We start from the raw sequence: 25,659 nt of genomic DNA on the forward strand, positions 1-25,659 counted from the left end.
CTGTGTGTGTGTGTAGCAACTATCTTTTGGTGTTTGCCAGACTAGAAACAACTGGAATGCAAACTACCTGATTTCTTGTTTCATGGCTGTGGACTGTTTTATGCAGCTTTGTACTGTGAAATATGGGAAACCAGGCTTAGCCAAAAGTGAGTTGCCTAGCAGACGCTTACTGTCATACAAATTAGCCACAGCTTTTGCATCTTGGAGTGCTGCCAGCAGAGCTAGCTATTGCATTAAATGTCTACTACCAGTCATGATCTAAACTGAAAGCGAGAAGATTAATTGCTCTTCTAGCATTATCTTAGCAGTTAGCACTTTTTGTGGTGTTAAACATGTTTTTCCTCTTTAAACCCAAACCGCAAAATACTGCTCTCAGTTTCAAACCAGTGAGTGTATGGGAAGAACAGGAAAAAAAAGCAATTAAGTATAAGTATCACACATGTATAAGAGCTATCTTGCTTTAAAGTGGAAAGGGAAGCTAATTGTTTTAGTGCTGCCCATCTGGTATGTAACAACAAATACCTTCAAAACTATAGTTTCAGGAAATATATGCCTTAAAGAGTGGATACAGTTTACTTGAGCTACTAGTGGGTACTACACAATAGCTTTCAGTAACTATTTTCTTTGACTTTTATTCTGCCTCAACCAAATAAATTAATACATAATTGTACTAATGTAGTTTGACTAAAGAAACACAGTACTTTTTCCTTGCCTAGAAATATTTCCGTCTGAAATTTTCCTGAGTTGCAAAGTTCTTAAGAAGTAACTCACTTGAACAAGAAATAAACAATGTTGGAATTTTGGAAACTTCAATAAGCTGCTGAGGATATAAGGTTGTTTTTGGTAACTGATGTCTGTTGTAAGGGAAGAATGTGACACCAGAAAGGCTAGTTTGAGTTCTGTTGGTAACCTTGACTGTTCATACCAATGCTGCTGATTTCTGTTTCTGTTCTCTGTAAAATTTCTTCTTAGCCAAGCTCTTCATCACCAAGGCTTTCATTTCTGCACTTACTAAATGACAGATAGAAATGCTAGATCAAAGAAATGTTTATGTTTCTTCTAGAGGTTTAGCTTTCCTGATTGAGGAGGAAAGTGAGAAATTTGACCCAGGCTCCCCTGAGACAAATGAAAAATCCTAGAAAAAAACTCCAAACCCTAATCTATTGAATTCATTTCAGAATTCTGCAGGGGAGGAGATAGCATCGTCTTCTTGTAATTTTTAGCAGTCCTGCTATTGGTAGTACTGTCCCTGTAGTGCAGCAGCCCTTTTTTGAAGAAGAATATGAGAGCCACCAACAGATGCCATTTACTCCTTGCTTGTGTGTGGGAGTGTTTGTAAGTGCCTGCTGTGACCGAGTGACTGCTAACCCATTAGTTCTCTGCCTGAGAACAGCTGCCTATGCACTGGCGCAGCTCTTGTTGCTACATGAGACATGGTGTTTGGTTTATCCTTAATCCTTACAGGGCTGCTACAAGAGTTTCCTGTCACTTTTCTTGCAGCATTTACTCTTTGGTCTGTAGAGTTCAGAAAAGCCTGTTTCTTTTCTGCAAGGGAATCTGAAATGTAAAGGCCAAATGGTAATGTGTACTAGCCTAGAAATAATGTGCTGAGTTTGTAACTGCTGGAGAAAATAATTTGGCACATAGTTATTTCTGTATACCTCCCTAGCACCAAGAACAATTAGGCACCAGCTGAAGACAGTGACTGCCAAATCCACATTTGGATGAGGTGGGTGTTTCTGGGTGGTGCAGTCATGCGTTAACAAGTGTGACTGCATCACTAAAACAAAAGTATATTTGTTTCCCCAAGACCTTTGTAGGGATATACCATCCTTAAGAGGAAAGGAAACTGATAAAGCATCTGGTGGGAAGGAAAGGTAAAGAAATGAGTACAGGATAATGAGGTGTATTTAACTGCTTGCTGTTAGCAAAATCCATCCACCTGAACTGGATATAATGTTCACAGCTGCTTCAGGAATTATTCTCTGTGAAAGCTGAAGCGGGAGCAGGTCAGCTGCTCCAAAGCCAGCTCTCTGGGTTTTAGAAGGAATCTAAACTGATGGGCGGATGGGTGGGCAGCAACCAGCAACAGGGAGAGCAGCTGAAGCAGGAGCAGGGATAGAGATCTAGGAAGCTTTGTGCAAACCCCAGAGCAACTGTAAGCCCCTTCCCTGCAACGCATGCACACAGTCTTCTGAGAGAGATAGGAAAAGGGCCATAGTTTGGTTTCTTTCTATTTGCTGAGTTACGACACAGAGCTACTTGCAAAAAATCTTAGTTCCAGTGCATAAAATCTTGCTTTCTCTTGCTCCTTGAATCCAGTGCTAAGCTCCAGTGGATACCTGTGTGCTTAATGGAGAGGGCAAAGCAAAATCCCAAGGAAATCTTAACCTTTATGCGTTTTGAAAGAGGAGCTCACTTTTTCTCTTAACACATCACATACATGGCTAAATACTAGAGATTAAATGATCTTGTGTGGGGTTGTGTTGTTTGGCACAGTGGAGTCTGCTAGAGAACGAGTGATGAGTTGCAGTCAGACACAAAGAAATGATGGTCCACAAGCCGCAAGTACTTTTAATGGGATAACTACCTGCTCATTTGCTTAGATTTCTTGTGGTTGCATCTTCCACCACTGGGGTGTTGGAGGGTGAGCAGATACAGCTCAGCGCAAATGATATAAAAGAAACCACCCAGCATCTTGAGAAATGTTTAGCATCTGAATTAGATTCAGAGTATAATACCATTAACAGTGCATAAATGACAGCTATTTTCTGTTTATCTACATATTGTTCCATTCTTGGACCTTTATCCATTATTATTTAAATAGGAGTATTTTAAGTATCATTTCTCCTCAAAAGCAACCCCTGTTTTTACTTCTGATTTGATTTTACATGACATTGTCAGACTTCTTACATGTAAGAGGATAAACAATATACTCTACCCTTCTGCAATCATAAACGGAGAAGCAGGGGAGACAAAGATAGATATCCTGCCCTAGATATCCAGTGCTATGACTGAGTACCCGGGAAATGTGAGAAACAGGTCTTCAATCTTAGATGTTTCAGTGGGGTTTTCTTTGCTGCTTTCTGCTACTCTGCTAATCCTTTTAGAAAGCTGAATTCCATGGCTTTTCCTGGAGACAGCAGAACACAGCTGATGTTTAAAGCAGTTTTTTCTTTCATCATAATGCAGCCATTGCCAAGGTCACGGGGGCTGCAGAGGCTGTGCTCTGACTGCAGTGGTAGGAAAGTGGGCTAGCTTGCACTGACCATCCACCAAATTCCATCCTGTCGCATCCTAATATCTTCAAAATTTAGCTGTGCTACTGCTGTGCTGGAGCTACATGGCATGACGAGCTTTCCATTAGATTCCTGGCTGGGTTAAAATCAACAATAAAGCAAATGCACTGTTTCTACTACTTGTGAATAGCATCTCATTTAGACCTTGATATGAAAGCAGAATACAGTAAGTTGCAAGTGACAGAAACAAATTAGCTCAATATTTCAGGTTTCAAACCTTGTCATCTTGCAAGAAACACCTCTGACAGCTGTTGTGTCAGCTGGTAGCTAGTGGGCAAAATATGAAGATTATTTAACTGCAGAGTTTGTAATACAGGGAAGGGGGAAGGGGAAGAGAACAATGACAGTGATGATTTCTTTCTGGGTTTTCTTGTCTAATGCAAACTACTGAAAGTCTCTTGGAAGAAGAACTGCAAAGACCAGTGGGTGATACCTTTCCAAATCTAACGTGTGCATAGTGGTCTTCTGTCTCAGCTTCTTTGAGATGTCCTTAAGCTGCTGGCTCAGGTGCCAAATCGGTGCTTTTGCAGGAGACTGCTGCTCCTGACAGTAGGGTTTGTAGTTCCTGTAAGGAGCTTCAAGTCCCTATTTCTGCTAGAAAGCACTGAATGGCTGGCAATAAACTCAGAGCCAGAGTCTTGCTGGCACAGCCTAGATCTGTTTGTCCTGAAAAGTGCAAAATCCATCCTTGGGTTCTGGTGTGGCTTTTAGCAGCTTGCCTGCACTTAGGGGTAAATGCCTACTTCCCTGTTAGTACCCTTAGCTGGTGGTAAACTTGCTTTGCTGGTTTTGAGGTGAGGGCTGTTCTTGCACTCAAAAGCGCTGTGGGCATGTAAATCGAAGGCTGGCATGTAAATCAAAGCTGGCCACAGTGCCATTTTTGAGGCCTTAGAAGGAGCCCACAAAGAGATTTGTTCATTGTGGTTACCTTTGACTGAACCAAGCTGGTCAGGGCTGGCTGGAGTGCCTGCAAGGTCCTTTTAGCTCTGCTGGGACTGGGGACATGGACTAAATGCTTTGGGGGAAGGAAGTGCCAGCCAGTGAGCACCCCACAGGATCCCCTGCCTAGGTGGGCACTGTGTACTGAAGTCACTTCCTCTGCCCTTACTGCAGAAACTGCTGCACAACCTTTTCCAGGGACCCATGCTGCCAGTACCATGGTCGGTATCTGCTTTCTCACAGGCTTGGAAAGAGGGTGCACAGCCCTATTGCTTGAGGCAGCTGAGTAAAGAATTGGGGGACACCAGTCTTCTGAGCCAATGGAGGGCTGAACATGCTGAGCTGGAGCTGTTAGCCAAAGTTCTTCATTAGGTGGCACTCAACCAAACCTCACTAAGCCACCCAGTGACAGCAATGCTCTAGGGGCTCCTGCACAAACTGTGTGGCTGGGTTTGGTGCTGAAAGTCATATGAGCCGTGCCTCATAAGGTGTGTGAGGTAGGGGTGAGGACATGAAGAAAGGAGTCTCATGCATTTCTCCTTTCTCACATCTCCATTAGGAGGACCAGGTGCTCTTTATGAGCTTACCCTCCCTACACGCTACTGCACTGGTTTCTCAGAGCACCAGGCACTACGTGTACCCAGCTCACTGGAGGTGCCCCAGCTGTCTGGCTGTTTCCCTTGGGGCTGTGCCCACATCTCTTGTGGATGCACAGTGGCAGAGGGCTTGTAACACTGGCTGGCTACGAAACTAATAACCCATGAAAGCACCTCACCTGCTGCTGGAGTTCTCTGAGGGCAAAACACAGGCAAGTCCTTCATCTGCAGGAGAAAGCCAGAGCTGCAGCTGCACTCAGCTAATCAACACAGGATGATGCTAGATATGTTTAAGTTACTACTCTTCCCTGGGAAAGGGTTGGCTCTGTGCTGCAGGCCTGTGCCAAACTAATAAAATCATGTCTTAATTCCAGGGTGTATTTTCTGTCTTATTTGTGATTAGGGTGTGTCGTCTTTTTTTAAATTTTGTTACTTTGTCTACTTCAAGTGTATATTTCCTTCATATTTAAGGTAGTACCTTAGGCTTCAAGCTAGGCAGCTGTGCAAATCCCAACTGGATTAGAGCCACAATATGCTACCTCTTTTTCCAGAGCAAAACTGACTGCAGATGATCCATCTCTTTAAAACTTGGGCAATTTATGCTCCCAGTGCTACTGATACAAAAGTCATCATGTAAATGAAGAGTCTCAGTGTTTTTTCTTAAATACAACAAATGTCATCTCAGTTATATAAATTTATACAGGTTAAAAACCCAATGAGTATGTTCTCCTTATATGAACAAAAGCTCTTAAAGATATTGCCTACACCGCACAAGCTTCTGGAAGGCTTTCTTGAAATCTTCATTAAAGATTGTGTAGATTAGAGGGTTAATAAGGGAATTTATGTATCCCAGCCATGCTAGGAAATTAGACATGTCTTCCGAGATGTGACATCTTTCACAGGTATTAACAACTACTTCTTTTACAAAGAAAGGGAGCCAGCAGATCACAAATGCCCCTAAGATCAGACCCAGCGTAGTTGCTGCCTTTCGCTCTCTTGTGCTAGAGATTCTCTGTTTTTTCCAGGACTTCTCATGCTTAGATTCAGACCTCGGGCTTCGTATGGTGATACTGATTTTATCACAGTTCACCACGGGATCTGATGTCTTCTCTGCTGTGCTGGGCATTGAAACTGACTTGGTGCTTCTTTCACCTGCATCCAAGAGCACTTGTCCATTTACCTCCTCCCTTACAATCCGGCTGACGCTTCTTCTGTGAAATGTCTTTGCTGCCTTGTATATCTTGTAATAAAGGATCAGAATCAAGGCCAGTGGGATATAGAAGGCGCCAAATGTAGAGTAAATGGTGGAAACAATGTGGTCGTGTTTGATGATGCATTCATCATCCCTGCTGGTTGTCTGGTGCCGCCAAAACAAAGGTGGCATGGAGATAAAAATAGATATGATCCATACCACTGTGATCATGATGCCAGCGTGCTTAGGTGTCCTTTTTCGTGCATATTCCACAGCATCTGTGATCGCTCTGTACCGGTCCAAAGCAATGGCGGAGAGATGCAAGATGGAACATGTGCAGCACGTAATGTCCACGCTCAGCCAGATGTCACACACCACTTGCCCCATGATCCAGGTCTCCTTTACAATGTAGACAATACTGAAGGGCATTACTAGGACTGCCACAAGGAAATCAGTCACTGCAAGTGAGCAGATTAGATAGTTGGCAGGGTGGTGGAGCTTTCTTGTTACAATTATTGCAGTCATCACAAGAGAATTGATGGCCGTTGTCATTAGTGCAAGCACAGATAGGGTAATGGAAATGAGAATCTTGGATGTTGCCCATTTAAATAATTCTTCTGATGTACCATTTTGTTCAGTTGAGTTTATTAAATCCATGTTCTTTTTTTAAAGGTGATCTTTATCAGTAGCAGTTCTTTATCAGTAGCAGTTACCTGTTGGAAAAGTAAAAACATTCAGAAAGTACATCCTAGAATCACAGAATCATAGAATAATTAGGGTTGGAAAGGATCTTAAGATCATCTAGTTCCAACCCCCCCCTGTCATGGGCAGGGACACCTCACATCCTTAGTCTCCAATCTGAATCTCTTGATTTTTGTCATCTTAAAAGACTATGGACCCCAAACTTACAAGACTTGTCACTGGAAATAATTTTGGATCCAGACAGATTTTCCTGGCTAGCACTGTGTGGGGGTGCTCTGCCTCCAGAATAGGGGCCTCCTTTTTCTCCTTGATCATGCTGTTGGGAAGGGCACGTTTGCATGCCAGGGGAGAGGAGCATCCTGTATTGCCTGAGATGGCACTGCCCTGTGGGGTGGTCCATGTTGCTGCACAAGGAACCAGACTTGTTCCTCAAGCAGGGCAGCAGCATCAGTGCAGCCCCTGGGGTGCAGAGCCAGCCCTCCTGCTAAATACTTACTCTGAATGGATTGCAGTCAAGTTTTGAAACTGGGTAAACTCACCCTGAAGTAAGTACTAATACTGCATTTAGGCACTCTCTACTCCACTAAGCAATGTAATGGCTCTTGAAAACTTTAATCCACAGGAAGCAGGCATAATACTTCTTTTCTGTCTAAAATCTCTCCCCATCAGTATATGAGTCCTCCCTTGTGTATAGATAAGCATGGGCTTTCTAAACAGGGATATAGTTTTCAAGAGAAAACAGAATCTTGAAACATTGCAGTACAAACAGGAGAAGAAACAGTTCCATGTGCAAAGGTTTCTTTTAGGCAGCTCTAAAATGAAACAGCTGGATATATTTTAAAGCTTCAAATGGTTGACTTATTGTCTAACTGAAATATTATACATAGAACCATAGACTGGTTTGGGTTGGAAAGGACCTTAGACATCATCCAGCACCAGCCCTACTCCACAGGCACAGACACCCCCCACCAGACCATGTTGCTCCAAGCCCTGTCCAACCTGGCCTTGAACACTGCCAGGGATGGGGCAGCCGCAGCTTCTCTGGGCACCCTCTGCCAGCGTCCCACTATCCTCACAGGGAAGAATCTCTTCCTAATGTCTAATCTGAATCTCCCCAGAGACCCCAGAGTAGAAGACGACGTGTGTGGTATCATGGAAGTTTTCTGTGTTCATCCAGTTGAGCTGTGTTTCCCCATCTTTATCAGTAGCAAGGCTGGAAGCCTCAGTTTGAAGCAGGACACGCTCCTCCACCAAATGGTTGCAAATCTTTCTGAGGTGAGCAATACCTGCTCAGTTCCCTGTGGATTTGTTTTTATTTCCTTGTACTCACTTTTAGAAATGCCTGAGCTGTTCCCCATGGGAAAACTTACTGAGACACAAGAGCCTAAGAACAGTACTGCATCAGAGAGAAGGTCCATATGCCCAATACTTGGTCTCCAAAGAAGCCAAGCATCAGTGTCTAAAGGAAAGCCTATGAGCAGAGCAGGTCTACTTCTGCCAGGGTCCTGGGGGTGCTCAAAGGCCTCAGGGTCTGGGACCCATCTCCTCTGGGACCTCCACCCCACTGCCTCCTCCCAAAGGCCCAGGGAACATAGCTCGGCTTGGGGCCTTCTGTCCCTGCCTGAACCATGTAGCTGAGCCTTTCCCTGTCTCCCGGATGGGTCTGGGACCTTCATTGCAGACAGCTGCTCTCTTATACTTACGTCATCGCTTGTCATGCAGAGCTGTTGGCATCACGCAGCATAACCCATTCCAAGTCTAGTATAATCTGGTGTAGTACATTCCATTCTATCCCGTCCTATTCTGCTCCATTCCATTCCATTCCATGCCATTCCATTCCATTCCATTCCATTCCATTCCATTCCATTCCATTGCTTCCCACTGGAGTCAGAAGGAGATTGTGATGCCTCCTAAGAGCCTGTGCCTTCCCTGTCTCCTGCCCGCACTCACTATTTAACAACTCCTCTCCTCTGTTGGATGACCCATGGCAAGGGTGTCACGCTTAAAGAACAGCAGCTCCTACACAAAAGCAGGTGAATTGCGGGTCCCAGTCTGCACAGTTCAACCCCACACTTATTTTCTAAGCTTTCCTGCTGCTCCAGGTAAACCTGGGCTGGGTCTGCAGTCAAAGCAGCTGCAGAAACACCTCCCTGTCCAGCTCCACACTCAGCTCCCCTCCCCGTTAAAGTCATGTCCCAGTTCTGGTTTGCATCAAGAAGGCCTTGTTATGGTGCTGAAGGGATCTTGGAGCAAGTGTCAGTGCTGGTTAGGAGGGACAGAAAAAAGTTCTGTTTCACCTGCAGTTGCATCTTTTTTCTGTGCCACACTGCAGGGACACATTCCATTTTTTTCCAGGCAAGCATTTACATGAGCTGGTTGTCAGCATGTCTGGATGCCTTCAACAGAACCTCCCCAGCATTACAGCTTTTCCTCTGGAGGATCTCTCCTGCCTTACATGCTTGGTGTCCCCATCTTTATTTCCACCACCATGGCATTTATTTTAACATACAAAGTGGTTAGGCCTCTGCCTGGTGGGAAGCAGTACAAAAGCAACAGAAGTGTTGAGCTGTTTTACATAGCAAGGCAGACTGATAGGAAGAAAAGCTGCCAAACATTAAAATGGTAATAAAAGATGTGCATTAGCAACTGGGGATAAAACTTACCTGTTCATCTCTGGCTGGCAGTATAGATTTGCTTGAGGGTGTTGTTTCCTTACAAACTCATGCCTGCACAGTGGCCAGCTGCCCACTGGAGAAGAAAAGGCTCTGGGGTGTCCTCAGAGCAGCTTCCAGTACCTAAAGGGGACCTACAGGAAGTCTGGAGAGTCCTCATCAGGTTGCTGTGCTGGCACAACAGGTTAAAACTGCCTGACTGTCCCCCTCTGCTCAGAACTGGGAGGAAACAAACCCAAATGGGGCTTCAAGGCATAGATTAGATTATTACTTTTCCTCAAGTTTTGCTATTCTGTGGTTGCTGCTGAGGAAAACTGAAGAAAACTTGGATGCTGGTTGTTCTGCTGATGACTCTACAGGAACAGTGTAACTCCTCTGATGGCTCTGCAGGAAGCAGAAAGCATGGAAATACCGACTGAATAAATTCTCAGTTATGTTCTGGGTATGTGCACCCAGCTTTCTTATCAAGAAGGGTGTCTGATCACTCTGTGGACTGCAGCTTGAGCTTCCAGCTTTTTAGCCTAAAGCTTGTAACATGCAGTAAGAGGATCACTTTCCATCCTCTTGCATGTTTTGACTTGCAATTTGTTGTGTAAGATCTACCTGATGAACCCTTAAGTGGGGTTTTAACTGACACATTTTAGACTGCAATGAGTGGGTTACACTTGTGTGCAACATGTAGATGTAGATGTGGCAACTTGATACCGCATGTAGAGAAAAATGGGAAATAACTGAATGATTTTTCATAGGAAAAAATGTCATTAAAATAGCTAAAGCTTTTTGGTATTATGTTGGAGTGGCTGAAAAAGAATCTCATATACTGTTAATAACCTTGGACCCAGCTCACTAATTTGGTTTGATATTGTAACCTGGGACAATATTTAGTATGCTGTTGACCTACTCAGAAAGTTTTTTAGCACTGCTTGACCAACACTTAATTGTTTGGAAGACAAGGAATGGAAATGTATTTGACATGGTGATATTTACAAATGCTGAACAGAATCTTGTCCTGTATGTGAGCTCATCACAGCATGTGAGTGTTCTCTTTCTCTCTGTGTCTCTCCTCTGAACTTGAAATACACTTCACACACATAAAAATAGATCTTTCATCATGTCAGTGTCACCTTAAAACCTTCTGAATCAACAGTAATTGCTAGTTTGCAGATATTTTTGTCTACAGCTAGCTGCTTTCCAGAGAAGGAATAGGCACATATGGTATTATCTGGTGAAAGTTCAACCTCTGCAAAATAAATCTTAATTTTTAAGCTTGTATAAATACATGGAGGAAAGAAAGTTTACTGGGAAAAACTATGACTTCTGTTGATACCCAGCAGTTGATCATATTTTAGAAGCATTACTCATTATGGTTAATTACCTTATAAATTTCTAACTCTTTGGATGTTAGTCCTTAATTGCAAGCAAGCAAAAAGCAATTTAGAGCTAATGAAAGCTGATTAATAGCTTTTGAAAGACTATTCAGTGTGAGACGTGGAGTAAGGAAGATATTGCATGGGTGCGTTCACCAAACTGGTGTGTAGATTATACAGGTTACTTTAGTGCTGCAGTGATCTGGAGGCTCTTTGTAAGAAGCACAGAAAATGTGCTTACTTGCCGTGTGCAGTGATTATGCTTCTCTGTGTGGTTTTAAGATTATCAGCTGGTATGCTTAGATTTCATTCAGGCTGCTAGCTTGGAAGGACAGCAGTACTGAAGATTACCACATTGAGTTTTAGTGTACTGCTGTTAGATTATTGTGCTGCAGTCTGCTGTTCATGGGGCATAACCTGTTCTCTAATGGTACCCATCCGGATATATACCCTCCTGTTCCTACATCAAAGTTGCCTTTACAGTGCTGTCAGCAGGTGTCCACCGTGGTCCCTGTGGGCTGCTGTGAACACCGGAGTGTGGCTCCATCCAAGACAGACAGAAGTACGGTGATAGGATCTGCCCTCCAAGATAGTGACTCCCTTTGAGGTTACAGTGGGATGTGCTGCTTAGGACTGCCAAGCACAAAGTTTGGTGGCTTTCCTATCCGAGTTGTATAGGGATCCTCTGCTAACTGTGGTGAGAATTCACACAAGGTTTTTGGGTGGTCATTAGCTAAAAAGATTGGTTTATAAACGTGTGGAGTTGGAACACTGGCTGTGCTTAAGGACTGATGCTTCTCTCTCTTTTGATCACTTCTACAATGAAATAATTCTGGATTTTCTCTTACTAAGTTGAACTCAGTTCAGTCAGTGGTCATCAAGGGCTTCTGTCCTCAGGAAGCAACTGAACCACTACAACCAAGTATGAAGGATGGCTCTGTAAACAGTGCACTGGATTGGGATGCAGGAGAGCTGGCTTCTGCCCCTCTGCTGTAGCTTTTTTGTGTCAATTTTAGAGCAAATTCATTAAAGTGCTTCAGTTAATTCTCTGTAAAATAGCTAGTTTGCATATCCATGTTGCCTTCTCTTTGTAGCATGAATAATCTCTTGTATACATTTACTGCAGCGAAGATCTAATCTCAGGTGATATGCACAGGTTCTGTGGGCATACTGACATAATTACACACTGTACTTCCAGCTCAGACTTTAACATAAGACTTCAAAATGATTCATGGAAGACTTGAAGCTCTCTTCTTTGAACTGTGAGTTTACTTTTTTGAGTGAAAACAAACTTGCAGCTGTGCTGAACTGAAGCTAAATCTGTATTTCAACAATTATAGAACGGGTTCAGCAGTGACACATAGCTATTTTCAAAGAAATTATTACAGTCCAGATGTTTTTTTTTTGGCTACTTTTGTGGAACTAGCAACTTGGTGCCCCTCTTGAACTAAGCTGAATCTATCAGCTTATCACTGATAGCGCAAATTCCATGGAAGCTGCTCTTGCTGCAGCTGGAAGTGTTGTCTTTTATCATTACCTTTTCAGTATGCAGCTCTTGTTGGAAAAGTTTGGAAAGACTTGAAACTAATTGCATTATATTGTCCTGAACTGATGATTGGTGAAAGTGGTGTCTTGTACTTTATCTTCGTGATAGATTTTAACAGACTAAATTAATCTATAACTTCTATTAAAATACAAGTATGGTATTTCAGCTGCTCCATTAAAGTATTAGCCTTTGATTGCTGAGCAAGAGCCCTGTAAACCATAGAAGCTGCTGTTCACCTAAGATAGCATGTGTGTTATCTCGGTACTTGAACATTATCATTTTTGAGGAGCTAGCCACTTCTACAGATCTTTTTTCCTTCCCTTCCAGATATGGCACATTAAGCTGACCAGAATATGAGTACTTCCTTGTCTCTAAAAGCCCATATATCATCCTACTGATCTTATTTAGAAGGCATGGGGGGAAAGGTCTGTGCAGCCTTATCACAAAAGTAAACATTCAATTTGTCTAGTGGCCACTGAAAGAAAAGGGAATGTTGTTGGTGCTCCTCAGTTTTGCAGGGGCACGGGTATATGTTATTAAGCCTATAACCATCCATTTATGTCTGAGATTTACAAAACAGTAGTAAGATCGCTCTTGTTCAATAGCATTAGTCTGTCCTTCCAGATTTGGAAAACAGCATTCCTCTGCCTTTGGGTAAACTTAGAACATAATAGGAAACATTGACTTCTGGAAAAACATGTTTGGGAATACCTTTGGGAAGGGCATCATGAGCTTACTGTTTGGGGTTCTGAATTTAGACTGAACTGTTAGAAATGCACAGCTCTTGATTTTGGGGCCTCGTTTGTCTTATGTTGCTTTAAGTTCTGGCAGTGAGAAAAACTTGCTGATTAGAGTTAAGTACTGCTTTTGGAAACAAGCTTTGAGTGTACCGAGGGGGTTTGACTTTTTCCACCTGGGTTCCTTAGCAAAATGTGGGTTTAACTTGAAAACATTAACAGTGCTCAGAAAGCAAAATAAGCAACTGATCGAACTAAGGGTATTTAAATTGCTACAGCCAGCAGTTAACAGCCTTTGTGCATTAAGTAAACACAAAGTTGTGCCAGTGGCACAGATAGGTCCTACCCATTTCTCTCATTCAAACAGGCTTCAGCTGCTTTTGAAATGCTTAAGTGTTTCACTTGCCAGCAGGATCTCTTGCCCTATTGGCCAAACTGATCTGTAAGCCAGTTAGAAAGGCCTAGCTTTCTTGCTCTTGTGGTAACTGATCCTACAAACTTAGTTTCCTGATGAAAAGGAAGACTATACTTGTTTTCAGCTAGTTTTATCCTAGTCCTGTATAGGCTAACCAGATGCTTACTGAAGGTAAGACTAAAATAATCATAGAAGGATAAAGTAGTTGTAAGTACAGCCTTGCTTAGGAGCTAAAATTGCTTTTGAAACCAGTATTTATGAGTTTGTAAAAATCCTTCCTGATGTGGCTGGGTGTCTTTAGATACCAACCATGTGATGTACTAATGACAATTAGCTTAGGAATGATCTGTTGTATCAAATATGAGTAGAAGGAAATAATACTCTTTTGAATTAAACAAATCTATTTAAAAAGAGTGAACTTGTATTTGGATCTGAAAGGAGATAAGTACTTTGTTGAGCCTGAGTCCTAGTGCCCCAACAGATGAGAAAGAGGAGGCAGGCACTTTTACTTAATTCTTAGTGTCCTACCTTTAGATTCTTTCCTCCCAATAACTTTTTCTAAGGCTCCTAAAGTATCTCCCGGGACAAGGCAGAGGTGATTGGCAAGTTTCTAAGAGAAGTTAACCTGAAGGCAGCTGCTGCAAACATGCCATTCCTGGAATGCAAAGTAGATGGCTATCAGCATTGTGAAGCAGAAATCACTAGGTTTTCGGTTGCCCCCTTTTCTTACCCTGCATGCACCTCTGCATGCTTAAAATCTAACACCCACCTCCCTACTCCCCTCTCCACCCCCCCCCCCCCATTTTTTTCCTTTGTATCTGCTACTTAACTAAGAGGTAGAGTTATTCCCAGTTCTTAATCTGTCAGCAAATATTTGTATAAGCATGCTGACGTAATGCTTTGGATTCCCTGTTTTGGGTGGTACTGCCTCAGTCCATGGGACTAAGCACATTCTGGACCTGAAATGTATTGGTAAGATGGAGTAATATCTCAAAAGCTCTTTAGGTTTCGCTGTTTGACTCTATAAGTAACTGGAGTTATTTATCACTTCCACTTGTAGAAGGTCACAACAGACCCATTTCTAGAAACAGACCACAAATGACTGTAAAATCACAGATTAATCAATAATACTAATGTCAGCTAAAAATAATGCAGAATTCTGCCTCCCAAGCACCCTTCAGGAGAAGCATGCATAAATAGATGGCTTTGCAGTGTGCCCTGAGTATCAGTATAGCACATGAAGGAAACAAATCTGGGAGTCCTGGAGAATAGACACCTCTGCCTTAAAGATGCACAAATCCGTTTATAGCCTGAATACAGGTGCTCTGGTTTCTTACAGAATGGCAAAGAAAAATCTATTTATGTGCCTTGAATTCAACGCACAGAAGTTGCATAGTAAACCCGCATGTGATGCTTTTCTTATCCTTGTCACAATCTAAGTCTCTGCATTGGCAAAATGATACATTGCAGTATGTTTTGTGTCAGGCATAACAAAGATGTTGCTTGCTTTAATTTTCAGGATGGTTCTTTAAATTTTTTCAGCTAACAGAAATAATTCCAATTGGCTAAAATGACAAAGTCTGACAGACTTAGCCCTGAAAATTACTGTCCCATGTGTCTGCTTTGTCATGTTACTGCTTTTGGTGCAAATTCAACAGGAGGGATGTAGTGCTTCCACTGAAGCAGCTGAAATTCAAAGTCTAAGGTCTTGCTCAAGATGCCAGGGAATGTGAACTGTCCCTCTGCCACTAGATGCTGCCAAGAGAGATACAAACTCCACTGGGACCAGAACAAAGGCAGTAATCTCTGGCAAAGGGACAGAGTGAAGCGCTGACACAGCTTCTGTCCTCATCTCCCTGGCGTAATTAACTCGCCTTCATGTTTCCGATTGAGGCTGTATAAATTGCAGCGTGCTGGCTGTGACTTCTTTGGCATATCTTCCTCCAGGAGGCTTTGGTCCTTGCTTCATTACTTCATGAGCATTACCAAGTGCTGTGTTTTCCAGCCTGCAAAATAACAGGCTCTTCAGGTCCAACCAAACATGACAGCCACAGGGATTCCCAAACCTCTCTCACAGGGGCAGCTCCTTGCCTTCTGCATTTCAAAGGTGTCACTGCAGTTTCTGTGGAGGCACCACGTGAGCGATCTTTAAACTCAGCCGGGTAACTATGAGCAGAGGACTGAGCAAAACATGCTTGGGTGGCAGGGTTGCTACATAGGTGGGATTAGTCTGTAATGCATTCCTTGATTGCCTTTGTCATGTTCTCTATTTGCATCTGTTGGATTGCATCTGTGCTGCTTGTCAAGTTTGCCTGGAGGATGCCTCCCCTGCTTATTGTTATCATATCTGTAGCAACTGCTGCATTTGCTTATATGAAAGAATGATGTTCAGAAAGTAATTATGCATTCCTTGCTGCTTCCAGTGTTGAAGTTGAGGGTTTGTTTTTTTGTCTCCTTTTGGAAAATCAGTCACTCATCTGTGTTTGCTCTTTATTTTGTGTCCCTCTGCCATCTGTCTTAATCTAGCTGAGGGGGATGAGGGGGGAGGCAAGCCAGCTTCTCAGCCAGCCCTCTGAGTGGGGGGAAGGAGAAGCAGCAAGAATGGCATTGTCCACAGGATGACTGACTTGCCTACATAAAACAGGAAGCATGCCTCTCAATTGCAGCTTTAGTTTTTGGGTGACAGGAGAGTGAACCTGTTATGAACTTGATCATTTTGAAAGAGAAAATTTCAGACTTGTATTCATAGTTCTCTAGAGGGGATGGCAGGGATTTATTTCTGTAATTCATTAGATGAGGCAATTCAGTTTCTTTGCTTATTTGAGGCTTGTCTGAATCCCTAATCCAGACCTATGTGTGAGAAATGAAGTAGTGTCTGGGCATCCCTGTGTGAGCAAAATGGTACTTTCATGATTGCAAGTATTCTACACAGACAAAGTCCCATGTAACTATGTGGTCAACATCCTGTCCTTAGACAGACGTGTGCTCTTGGTGGTCGAGATCTGAACGTGGACCCTCGATATCATGACTGGAGCACTCACTTCCTATCCCCACTCCTTGACACCCATCCTTAATTTAGGCTGGAGCTAACAGCCTGAAATTTTCCATTTAACAAAAAATCTTTTGTATTAGGAAAATATGTTAAAAATTTAATTTCAGTTCTGTTGAAGAATTAAATGTTCTGTTGAATGCAATGCGTGCGTTTGTTTTCGTTTCAAGTTTTTCTTTGGACTGGCAGTGAATCAAAGAAGTGACTATTCACCCATCTCTATATGTAATTTGTACAACTAGTTTCATACTGTGCAGGAATGGTTTGCTTTCATGATTATCAACTAAATTTTTACAGTGAGGTGAAAATGCAGAACGGTTTTGCTTGTGTTTCAAAACACTGCTTTTCAGGTAAGGGCTTGAAACCTGCAGGAATCACAAAGCAGTGTTGGAGTAAGGAGGTTGAGAGGCAGTTTTACTTCCTTTGAACAGTAATAAAATGCAGCCTTGTTTCTCTCACTTCCCACTCATCCTTATGCTTTGGGGCCATGTGTTCTTTGCCAGCCCACTGTAAGCACATGCATGCACGATTGTAAGTCACAAACCCTTTTCACTGATGCACCTACCCCTGAACTCTATTACTAGGAAGCGTTCAACTTTAAAAAAGACAAGAAAAAATCATTTTCTAGTTAATAGGCTTTTTGGTGGAATAGCTCCGGTATTACCTGACTTCTAAGGTAATGTGGGCACCTTATGTCTTAGTTACTTGCAAATTTTATCAAATGTGGTTTTTATTACATAATAACTGTAAGACCTTTTATTCAACTGGAAGAAATAACCTTGTTCACTCCTGCCTGAACAGTAAGAAAACAATATTTTCATATACGTGTTTAGAAAAGGTCTCTGTTTCAATCTACAATATAAAACCCCATAATTTTCCAACTATCACCTGGGCCACCAGCAGGATGTTTAATTACCTGCTGGGTGCTCAACAGGACAGCTTTGAGAGAGAACTGGTCTCAGAAGGGTTTGTTGGAAGAGGAGCAAAGGCAACATGTCTGTGTGCGCTTCTGCTGCAAGGGTTCTTCTGCTTGGCACAAGAACAGTACAAGTGTGTGGTTAATTACTTATAACTTGGAGAGACTGCAAAATTCACATAATGTGCAATCTCACCTCTGCCTAATTTTGGGAGACTGGTGCTTTTTTTGCAAAGACTATCTTACTGCAGACTTCCCAGTGTCTTTCCCTGGACGTCTTTTTACGGTGTCATTTGTCTTTATTCTAATCCTTATCTGATCATATTATAGACAGAATGTCTTTCCCTAGGTCTTGTTATCCATATGTGATGAAATAACCCTATCATGTGTAAACTCTGCATTGGGTTTGCACTAAACATCAGTTCTCTAATATTTTCTTTATCCGGACTGATGCAATTCAGGTTGTTTCCTCTGAATGATGTGCATGTAGCCCTGACCAAGTATTTTAAGCAGAATAAAACAGGTCTTAACGTTGGTGGATTTGGAAGTGGGAGGAAAATAAAGAGCATCAACTTTTCAGAGGTAGTAGACCTCAAAATGGTGTTTTTTTTCTGATCTTGGTAAAGACAGAGAGGAAAGGATGCACATGCTGCCAGAAAACCGTGCTGGATTTGTTTCTTTCCCACAGGGATGCATCCATGGGAAAAGATTTTAGTGTGGAATGTTTGTCTTCAGACAATACTTTTCTGTCAGGGGGTGCCAGGCTGCCTGGCCCTGGTGACTTCCAGCAGTGAAGAACTGCAGCTCTAGGGAGAGACCCTGTAAAAGGTACAAGGAGGGGAAGGGCAAGTGCAAGTGCAAGCTCCTCCATTTTGCCTGGGTGTCAAAGGGACCTGGGCCCTGCCACCACCTCAGAGGAGGATGTGCCATGAGGGAATGGCGCAACAGGCCCTTATCCTGTCTGAAATGCTGGCAAATTGCAGACCCCCATAAAGTAGTGAGTGTGGTCTGCAGAGGGTGGCCTTCATAAGGTCTTTAGTGTCTTTATTGAAATTGCTATGCAGAAGCTTAGCATGCAAAAAAATGAACTTTGAGCTCTGAACAGGCGTGTGGAAGGCCGGGAAATCTTACCAAGTGGATAGGAGACACTTGCACAGGAAGGTCCTGTATTGGAGATGTCAGATGAAAACTCCTGGGCAGGTTCCCAGGTTGAGATTTTATTTTACAAGCAGTAATTAAAATGTCCTTGGGTCAGGCTGGCTTAGATTGCTGTTGGTGGGCTGACTTTGCAGTAGGCTCGAAACCACACTATGTGGTACTGTGTCAGGCTGTAGAGATTGAAGCTATTAACCTCCTCCATAGGTTTAAACAGGGGCAGAGTTCATATAATGAAGAGGCAGAGAGATATAATTTACTGTTGAGACTGGTGTTGCCTGAGCAAGCTGGCACATGCACTTGGCTCCATGTGGGGCTGCTGTGGTGAGGAAGGCAGGAGGTAAGTTGATGCAACGGCTGCCAGGCTCAGGCCAGCAGCTGGTCTAGAAATGCCTTGTGCATGGTCAGGGCCGGGATCTCACCACCATGTTTTGGCACAGAACAACTTTCTTTGTGGTCAGCTGGCACCACAGCTTGCTGAGTCATTCCTGGAAACATTTGGCCCTGGGTATGTTTTTAGGAATGCAACAGAATGTGTTCACACAGAACCAAGGATTTCTCTTCCCTAGGAAGTTTCCTGGGTCTGTCAGGTCTCCTGTTGCAGATTATTAAGGTCTTAAGCTAACACTTTGTGAACTCATTTTCTTTTCTGATAGCAAAATAACAGACTGTCACACACAGCTTTTTTTCTTTTGCATAATTCTGATGTAGTTGTGACACTTGACATACAGCACAGATGACTGTGAACAGCTTCTTAAAATTTAAACAGATGATTCAGAATTGCTTATGAAAACCAACCTTATTGCTGCCTATTGAATTCCTGAGGCAATAACTGTGTAACAAGATTATCCAGCTTCAGCTGATCCCCAAAACTTCATTGATGAAGCACCTAAAGAATCTGAAACGATAAGCCTAGGAAACTATTTCCAAACAAAATCTCAGATTTAGTTGCTGATGCTGATACCCCCAGTAATTCCCCCCCTCCACCTTGAGAACCTGCTGATGCTGGCTTTCTAAGATCTTTTAAACCCACTTGTATGATTAAAGCCTTCAGCACTGTAAGGAAGCTTATATACTACTTTATCTTAGGGATGCTTGTAGGTAGCACTTCAGCTCTTTGTTTCCCAAGTAAGAAAAAAAAGTATAGTTTCAGAAAAGGGTTAAGTAAAGCTATCTTTTAGATTTAGATTGTAATAGTAACATAAAGAAGCAATAACTCCAGCAGCTGTTTTCTCCTTAAGTTGTATGCTGAGAAAATTACAATTGTCTTTCTTATACAAGCACATTTCTTTGTAATCTCTGTGTATACTTGCAATAGATTTCAAAATATTTCCCAAGGATGTTTAAAACTGGTGTTTTACAGTACTTGCACATGATAACATGTAATATTAATTTAATGTTGAAGAGAAGCATTAAACAGACTGTTTCTAATTGCTCAAATCTTCAGAAGGCACATCAGTACTCTGAACTGCTTTATGAGAGTTCAAAAACCTCCAGTGGATTCTCAGCTACTGTAGGCTGTCTATAGTCCCTGTAGTTTCTGAGAGCTAAAGATTAAGACGTGCTTTCACATAATAACATGGTAAAGAGCAGGGGTAAAGGACAGAGGCAAATGGTTAATGTACTGTTCTTCAGAGACTGGAAGAGGCCTAGAAAAATCAAAGGCAAGTCTTTGATGATCTGACTTGTTTGTTATGTATGGGAGCAGCACTGTGCTTAGCACCGTTGGAAATGCTGAATCCCTTTCCCTGGATTGCTTACAGCCCAGCTCTCACACTGGCAATTTGGAGGATTTAACTATGGACTTCAGCATGAGAAACTATTTTTCTACCAGGAGACTGGAAAAGACCAAATTAAGACTTTGAAGCTCTCTGCTAAAATGCTGTTTCAGTTTTACCTTTTGAAGCTGCTGAAATGTATGGAAAAAGACTTTCAACATTTTAACAGTAATACATGGTTGACAAGTAATAAGAATTATAGTATAGGGTGTCTATCCTCATGTAGAGAGGGTATACACTGCATTGTATTTTTGCCCATAATTTCTATGTTTTTTTTTTTTTTAAGAAATCATTATTGAAAACTAAGTTTCCTTAGTGTTCAAAATAAGCCTTTTCTCCTTGAAGATGAGGAATACTATGTTAACCCTTCTGGAAAGGAGCAGCAAAGAGATTCAGGCAAATCACCACATCTGTATAGTCCTTTGTTTCTTTTTCTAATTTTAGGTTTCCCAGTTTTTATCCACAAAATAATGACATTACATTCTTGGATTCTTCTGCTTCTTTATTTCTTGATACACAATCTTTAGGATCTAGCTCGGTCATATATATCAAACATTCCCCCTCATAGTCCTGTTTTATAGGCTTTCTTAAAATGATGCAGACCTAGCTCCAGGTAGTTATATACACATACATAAAGAGGGTGCTCTCTCTAATCAGTGGACCTGAGTATCTACACCTCCAAGTAAAACTAGCAGGCCTGAGGAGAAATAGCCAAATTAACTAGCTGATGGCACAAATTTTATATGGCCTCTCCAGCTATATCACAGCACCTTTGTGATATATAATATGTAGTGTAGTAAATCCCACAAAAGACCACCAGACTCAATCCACTGCAGAGTGTAAGGACTGTCTAAGTACCTAAGTCCTGTAGTATGTGGGCTCCCTCTCCAATGCTTGAAGATTAATGTCCTGATGATTGTGTTGTGGTTTCTTTGGAGCATGTGCTTTAACCAAACAAACTGAAAACCAGAACTGACTATTAAAACCCCCAAATAAAACAAAAGAAAGCTGCAAAAAACTGAACCAGGAGGTAGGGTTTGTGACTTCTCCCGTAAGGGAGCCAATGTCCCGTCTGATGTGTCTGGGAGCTACAGTAACTTTATGCACACTTATTTATACAACTAGAGTATGCAGGCAGCACAAAAGCATACTCAGTAAATCTACAAAGGGCACAGAAGTAAACTTCTGCCTGCCCAGCACTTGATAGTTGTGACATGATGATTGGCAGGGGGTGCTTTGGATGTAGGCACACTGCATGTGTGCATCTTTGTGTTAGGGAGGTCTATGACTTTCATGAGTGCCCCTGCTCCCTCCCGTGGGAAAACTGTCTCTCTGCCCTGGCTGGGGTGTGCCTGAGGGTGGCAGGACTGTGGCTGACCTCATCTCTGTCCTTGGTTTGTTTTACCTTGCTAGGGGCTGTGGGACCTCCTACCTGAGGAGGTAGGGCACCACGCTGCCCTTAGTGGCTCCCAGCGTGGCCAGGCCATGCTGCACCCGGGCACTGTGAGGCATGGGAAGGAATCTGCCCTCCAGCAGTGCCATTAGCGCCTGAAAATTGGAGGTGGATATCTGGGGCTCCAGTAAGACATTTAGTCCCGGTGAGGGTGGGATCCCTGTTGCATCTGCTGTCCGAACACAGTAAGCTTCAGCACTGTCCTCCTGCTGCTGTGTGCAATGCAAGGGGCACCTGTTCCTGTGCACCTCCAAGGTACAGCTCCTGCTTAGCAGTGGAACTTGCTATGTTAGGAAAAGTTGTTGGAACAAATAAAATTAATGGGGTTGGCAGCATCTGAAGAAATCTAAAACACTGCCTTTACTCAGAAGCTCCATCTGGTTTTAGGTGTTTTATTCTGGGTTTTAGGATTGAGAAGTTCCAACCATTAGCTGCAGTTCCCAGTTTTGCTGTTGCTTGACCTCTACTGCAACATTTATTATCCTGATAATTCAAATGAATTGCTTTAGACCCAGGCAAGCAATCACAATATATTCCTTCTGCAAATGATTTATTCCAGTTGCTTTGTTCTCTCTGTTTCTGATAATGGATTTTTTTTTCATTAGGAGCTAAGTTAGGCCATGCAGCTGACTTTGTCCTAAAATCCTAGAATCTGTTGTGTTGGAAATAAGGTTTTTATTAAGATTTCAACCTTTTTTTTTTTTCTTTTGCTTATTTCAGTATGGCCTAGTTTGACCGCAATATTAACTGTCAGTATCCCCAATTCACTAGAAAGGATGAAGCACTGCATAGAAGAAAACCTCACAAACATAACCATTTATTCATCAATTAAATCCAAATTTTAATTAAAAACCCCTATAACAAACAGTATAGGAGTTTTCGGAAAGCATGAGATCTGAGGTTGTGCTGTAGGAGGGAAAGATGCTCAAATGTACTGAAGCCCTTGCTTCTCTATTATTTTCAGCTAGCAGTGGAAAAAATGCTGCAGACCTTTTGAATGCCATGAAAGTTGTTCGTATATCTCAGCTGGAGATGAGATATAACATGAAAAGTAAGTGCAGAAGAACACTGAAGAAAGAAACAAAATGAAACAGAAGCAACTCTGAGCAAATCAAAACAAGAAAAAAACTGCAACAACCAAAACCCACAACAAACCAACCTACAAAATAAAACTTGTCTACTTCTAATAGCCATCAAATATGGTACAGGATCATTAGATTAACCTTTTGTTATGATGAAAAGCATTGCTGTAAGATGTGTTCCAGCTGTATTTAATGGGATCAGTAGGTTTGTGCTCCTTATTATGTTGAAATGGATAGATTTTAATTTAGATAAATAGGTACCTGACATGGTCTGTGTTTTTTTTTCTGAGTTTTTTTTTTTTGTAGCTGCTGCTTTTATGTTGACTTCTGACTTGTGTGATGATTAACAGATGATTACTTTTTCTGTAGCGAGCAGTGTTGAAGTTGGATGACAAGAAGGAAGTATGTTCCTTGTGTAGATGTTGCTTCTGCAGCAACGTCCAGCAAGAACGATGGAGCTGGTGTTCATGTGGGTAATATGTGGAAAAAGCAGCTGCTTTTGCCCAACACAGTGAACTCTGCTACCCTTTTTGCTGGTTTGCATCTGCCCACTTTAGAGAACTGTGGCAAACTGTGCCTGTTTGGACTTAAGATTTAGATGAGTTTGTTTAAATGCTAGAGATCATTATTCAGTCAGAGTAAGTTGATATCTGTGCCAGAACTGTTTTGGGAAGGTCCGTGTTGGACGCTGGAGCAGGGCAATATGTACTGAGCAAGTGTGCTGGCACCTTCAGGTCTCCCTGAACTGATTTCTCTCCTCTGCATTAGGGCATCTCTTTGCCACCTTGGCATTCACGCTGCACACCCAAGACCTCACATGCCTCTCAGTGTCCAGCAGCTGATGCCAAGCGGGGTGCCAAGACTCTGCTCTTCTGCGACTGCAAAGGTACTAGGACATCATGGATGAATGAATGACTTAAGTGTCTCTACAAGTTTCAGTCTCTGCGGTGAACAGCTGAAGCCTCAAGGGACTGCCATTAGCAGTGCTGTATTCAGGAAAGCAGCAGATCCTTCTTCCCTTTTTATTCTCTCATCCTCTCATTGTAAGGTAATGAAATGCAACAAAAAGGGGTTTTGTTCATCAGACATATCAGCCATTTTGATCACAGGGTGATTGTTTCTCAGTCCTTTTTTCCCCAGAGATTACCTTCCAGCTAGAAAAATAGATGCACTCCAGCTGGGGCTCCGTGCCATGTGCCACTGACAGTACTATACACATTTTTCCCTGTCTGGCTGAACGCTTGCCAGACCAAGGCTTAAGGTCTGTTAGCCTCAACAGGCTTTAAGGAAAAAACTGTTTGATTGCTTCTTAATAATGCAATTTTTTTTTTTGGTCCATCCTAATGTAATTAAAAATCTTTTGCTGCCATGATGGTTGTTACAGTATATCCAGAAGGAGGCTGTTTGTTGACTGCTCTTCAAAATACAAGAAGTTGGTGTCTTCGTGGCTCTTCTTTTGCTTGCATGTAAGCATAGGAAAGATGTGCTTGTGACCTTTTATTCAGTTGGTGTGAGTGTGCTTTCTTGAGTTTTTATGGGGGTAAGAAGTCTGTCTCAGAAGAAAGCTCAGATTCCTTCTTGATGGTATTGTGCTAAGAAAAGTCTGCAATATAACTGTTGAGCAGAGACGTATGTTTAGGAATCTGGTAGCAGGAGGCTTTTAATTTGTTTGATTCCATGGCATGACAAAGTTATTTTCCAGTTTGAAGTATTTGTTTTTGACTGTGATTGTTTGTGCTACTTTAATCTTATAAGAATAATAATAACAACAGTAATCTCTTCAGACATTTTCAGCTGCATGTGTTGGCTGCACTGCAGGTTGATAATAAAAATGGTGTTATAAATTGCAATGACTTGCGTATGGGAATAGGTCTTTTTAATATTCTCCGTTTGCCACAGATGGTAATTACTGCACTTGTACTTTAAAGCAGTTCTGTAAAACCAGCAAAATGTGTGTCATGGGAAAAGCAATTGCCTTTGAAAAGTTTTCATAAGCTGTGCTATTAAGTATTTGTATGTGTGGTCTCGGAGCAGGTAGACTAAAAAATAACTGCCTGTAAGTATGCCACAAATGTTGCTTGGGACCCCTGGGAGAAGCAATATTTGGATCATTTATCTACCAATGAAAGAGACTGATGAACACAGGATCTTTCTTCTGACTATAGTAGAAACGTCAGTCTGTTCAGTTCTTCCTGTTTCAAGCCTTGCTTTTCATTTAAGAGTCTACTGCCCTTTAAGACCATTTGACCAGAATATTAAAGGCACATTCAAATCATATAACCTGTTCAATCAGGATTTTTTATTCCTTTATGTATGCTGTAGATGTTAGAGAATTAATGATTCAGTGGGTAGGGAGTGAGGAATCCAAATACCTCTTTCTGGACCTAGTTTCATGTGGTTAAAATTATGTTTTGCCAGGCATAAAGAAGCCTCTAGTGCTTACTGCTATAGCCATATATAGGAGAGTTGTTTGAAAAGACAACCAAGACTGTCTGTATTTATTAGCTTTAGCCAAAAGACATAGAATCAACTGTTTGCTTTTCCTAAAGCTCTGTTTATGACCAGAGAAAATATCATAAAGATCTCCTGTTCTTCATGAAACAGGATAAGGAACCTCAAGGTGCCAATTTCTTGAGAAAGCCTTTCAAGATCTAGTTGACTTCCTGTGTATTTTTAAGGAGCATTTCACTGTGGTTAAATACTTAAAGCAATTGAGTATCAACTTTAGGAAAGAAGTTAAGTTATAGTGATTTAAAAGAAT

The 25,659-nt window shown here is 42.1% G+C and overlaps 1 protein-coding gene across 1 annotated transcript in view; it reads right to left on the minus strand.

Moving 5' to 3' along the window:
* Positions 1 to 2,998: 2,998 nt before the first annotated feature.
* HTR1F (5-hydroxytryptamine receptor 1F) overlaps positions 2,999 to 25,659 on the minus strand; it is a 110,308-nt gene continuing 87,647 nt past the window's right edge. Inside the window, exon 3 of the mRNA XM_062614680.1 lies at positions 2,999 to 6,739. Coding sequence (XP_062470664.1) covers positions 5,583 to 6,683 — 1,101 coding nt within the window. The 5' untranslated portion in view covers positions 6,684 to 6,739 and the 3' untranslated portion in view covers positions 2,999 to 5,582. The remainder of the gene's footprint in view (positions 6,740 to 25,659) is intronic.

The sequence above is a fragment of the Pezoporus occidentalis genome, unplaced genomic scaffold (assembly GCF_034315485.1).
Source record: "Pezoporus occidentalis ecotype Australia unplaced genomic scaffold, CSIRO_AGI_Poc_V1 ctg177, whole genome shotgun sequence".
Taxonomy (NCBI): Eukaryota; Metazoa; Chordata; class Aves; order Psittaciformes; family Psittacidae; genus Pezoporus; species Pezoporus occidentalis.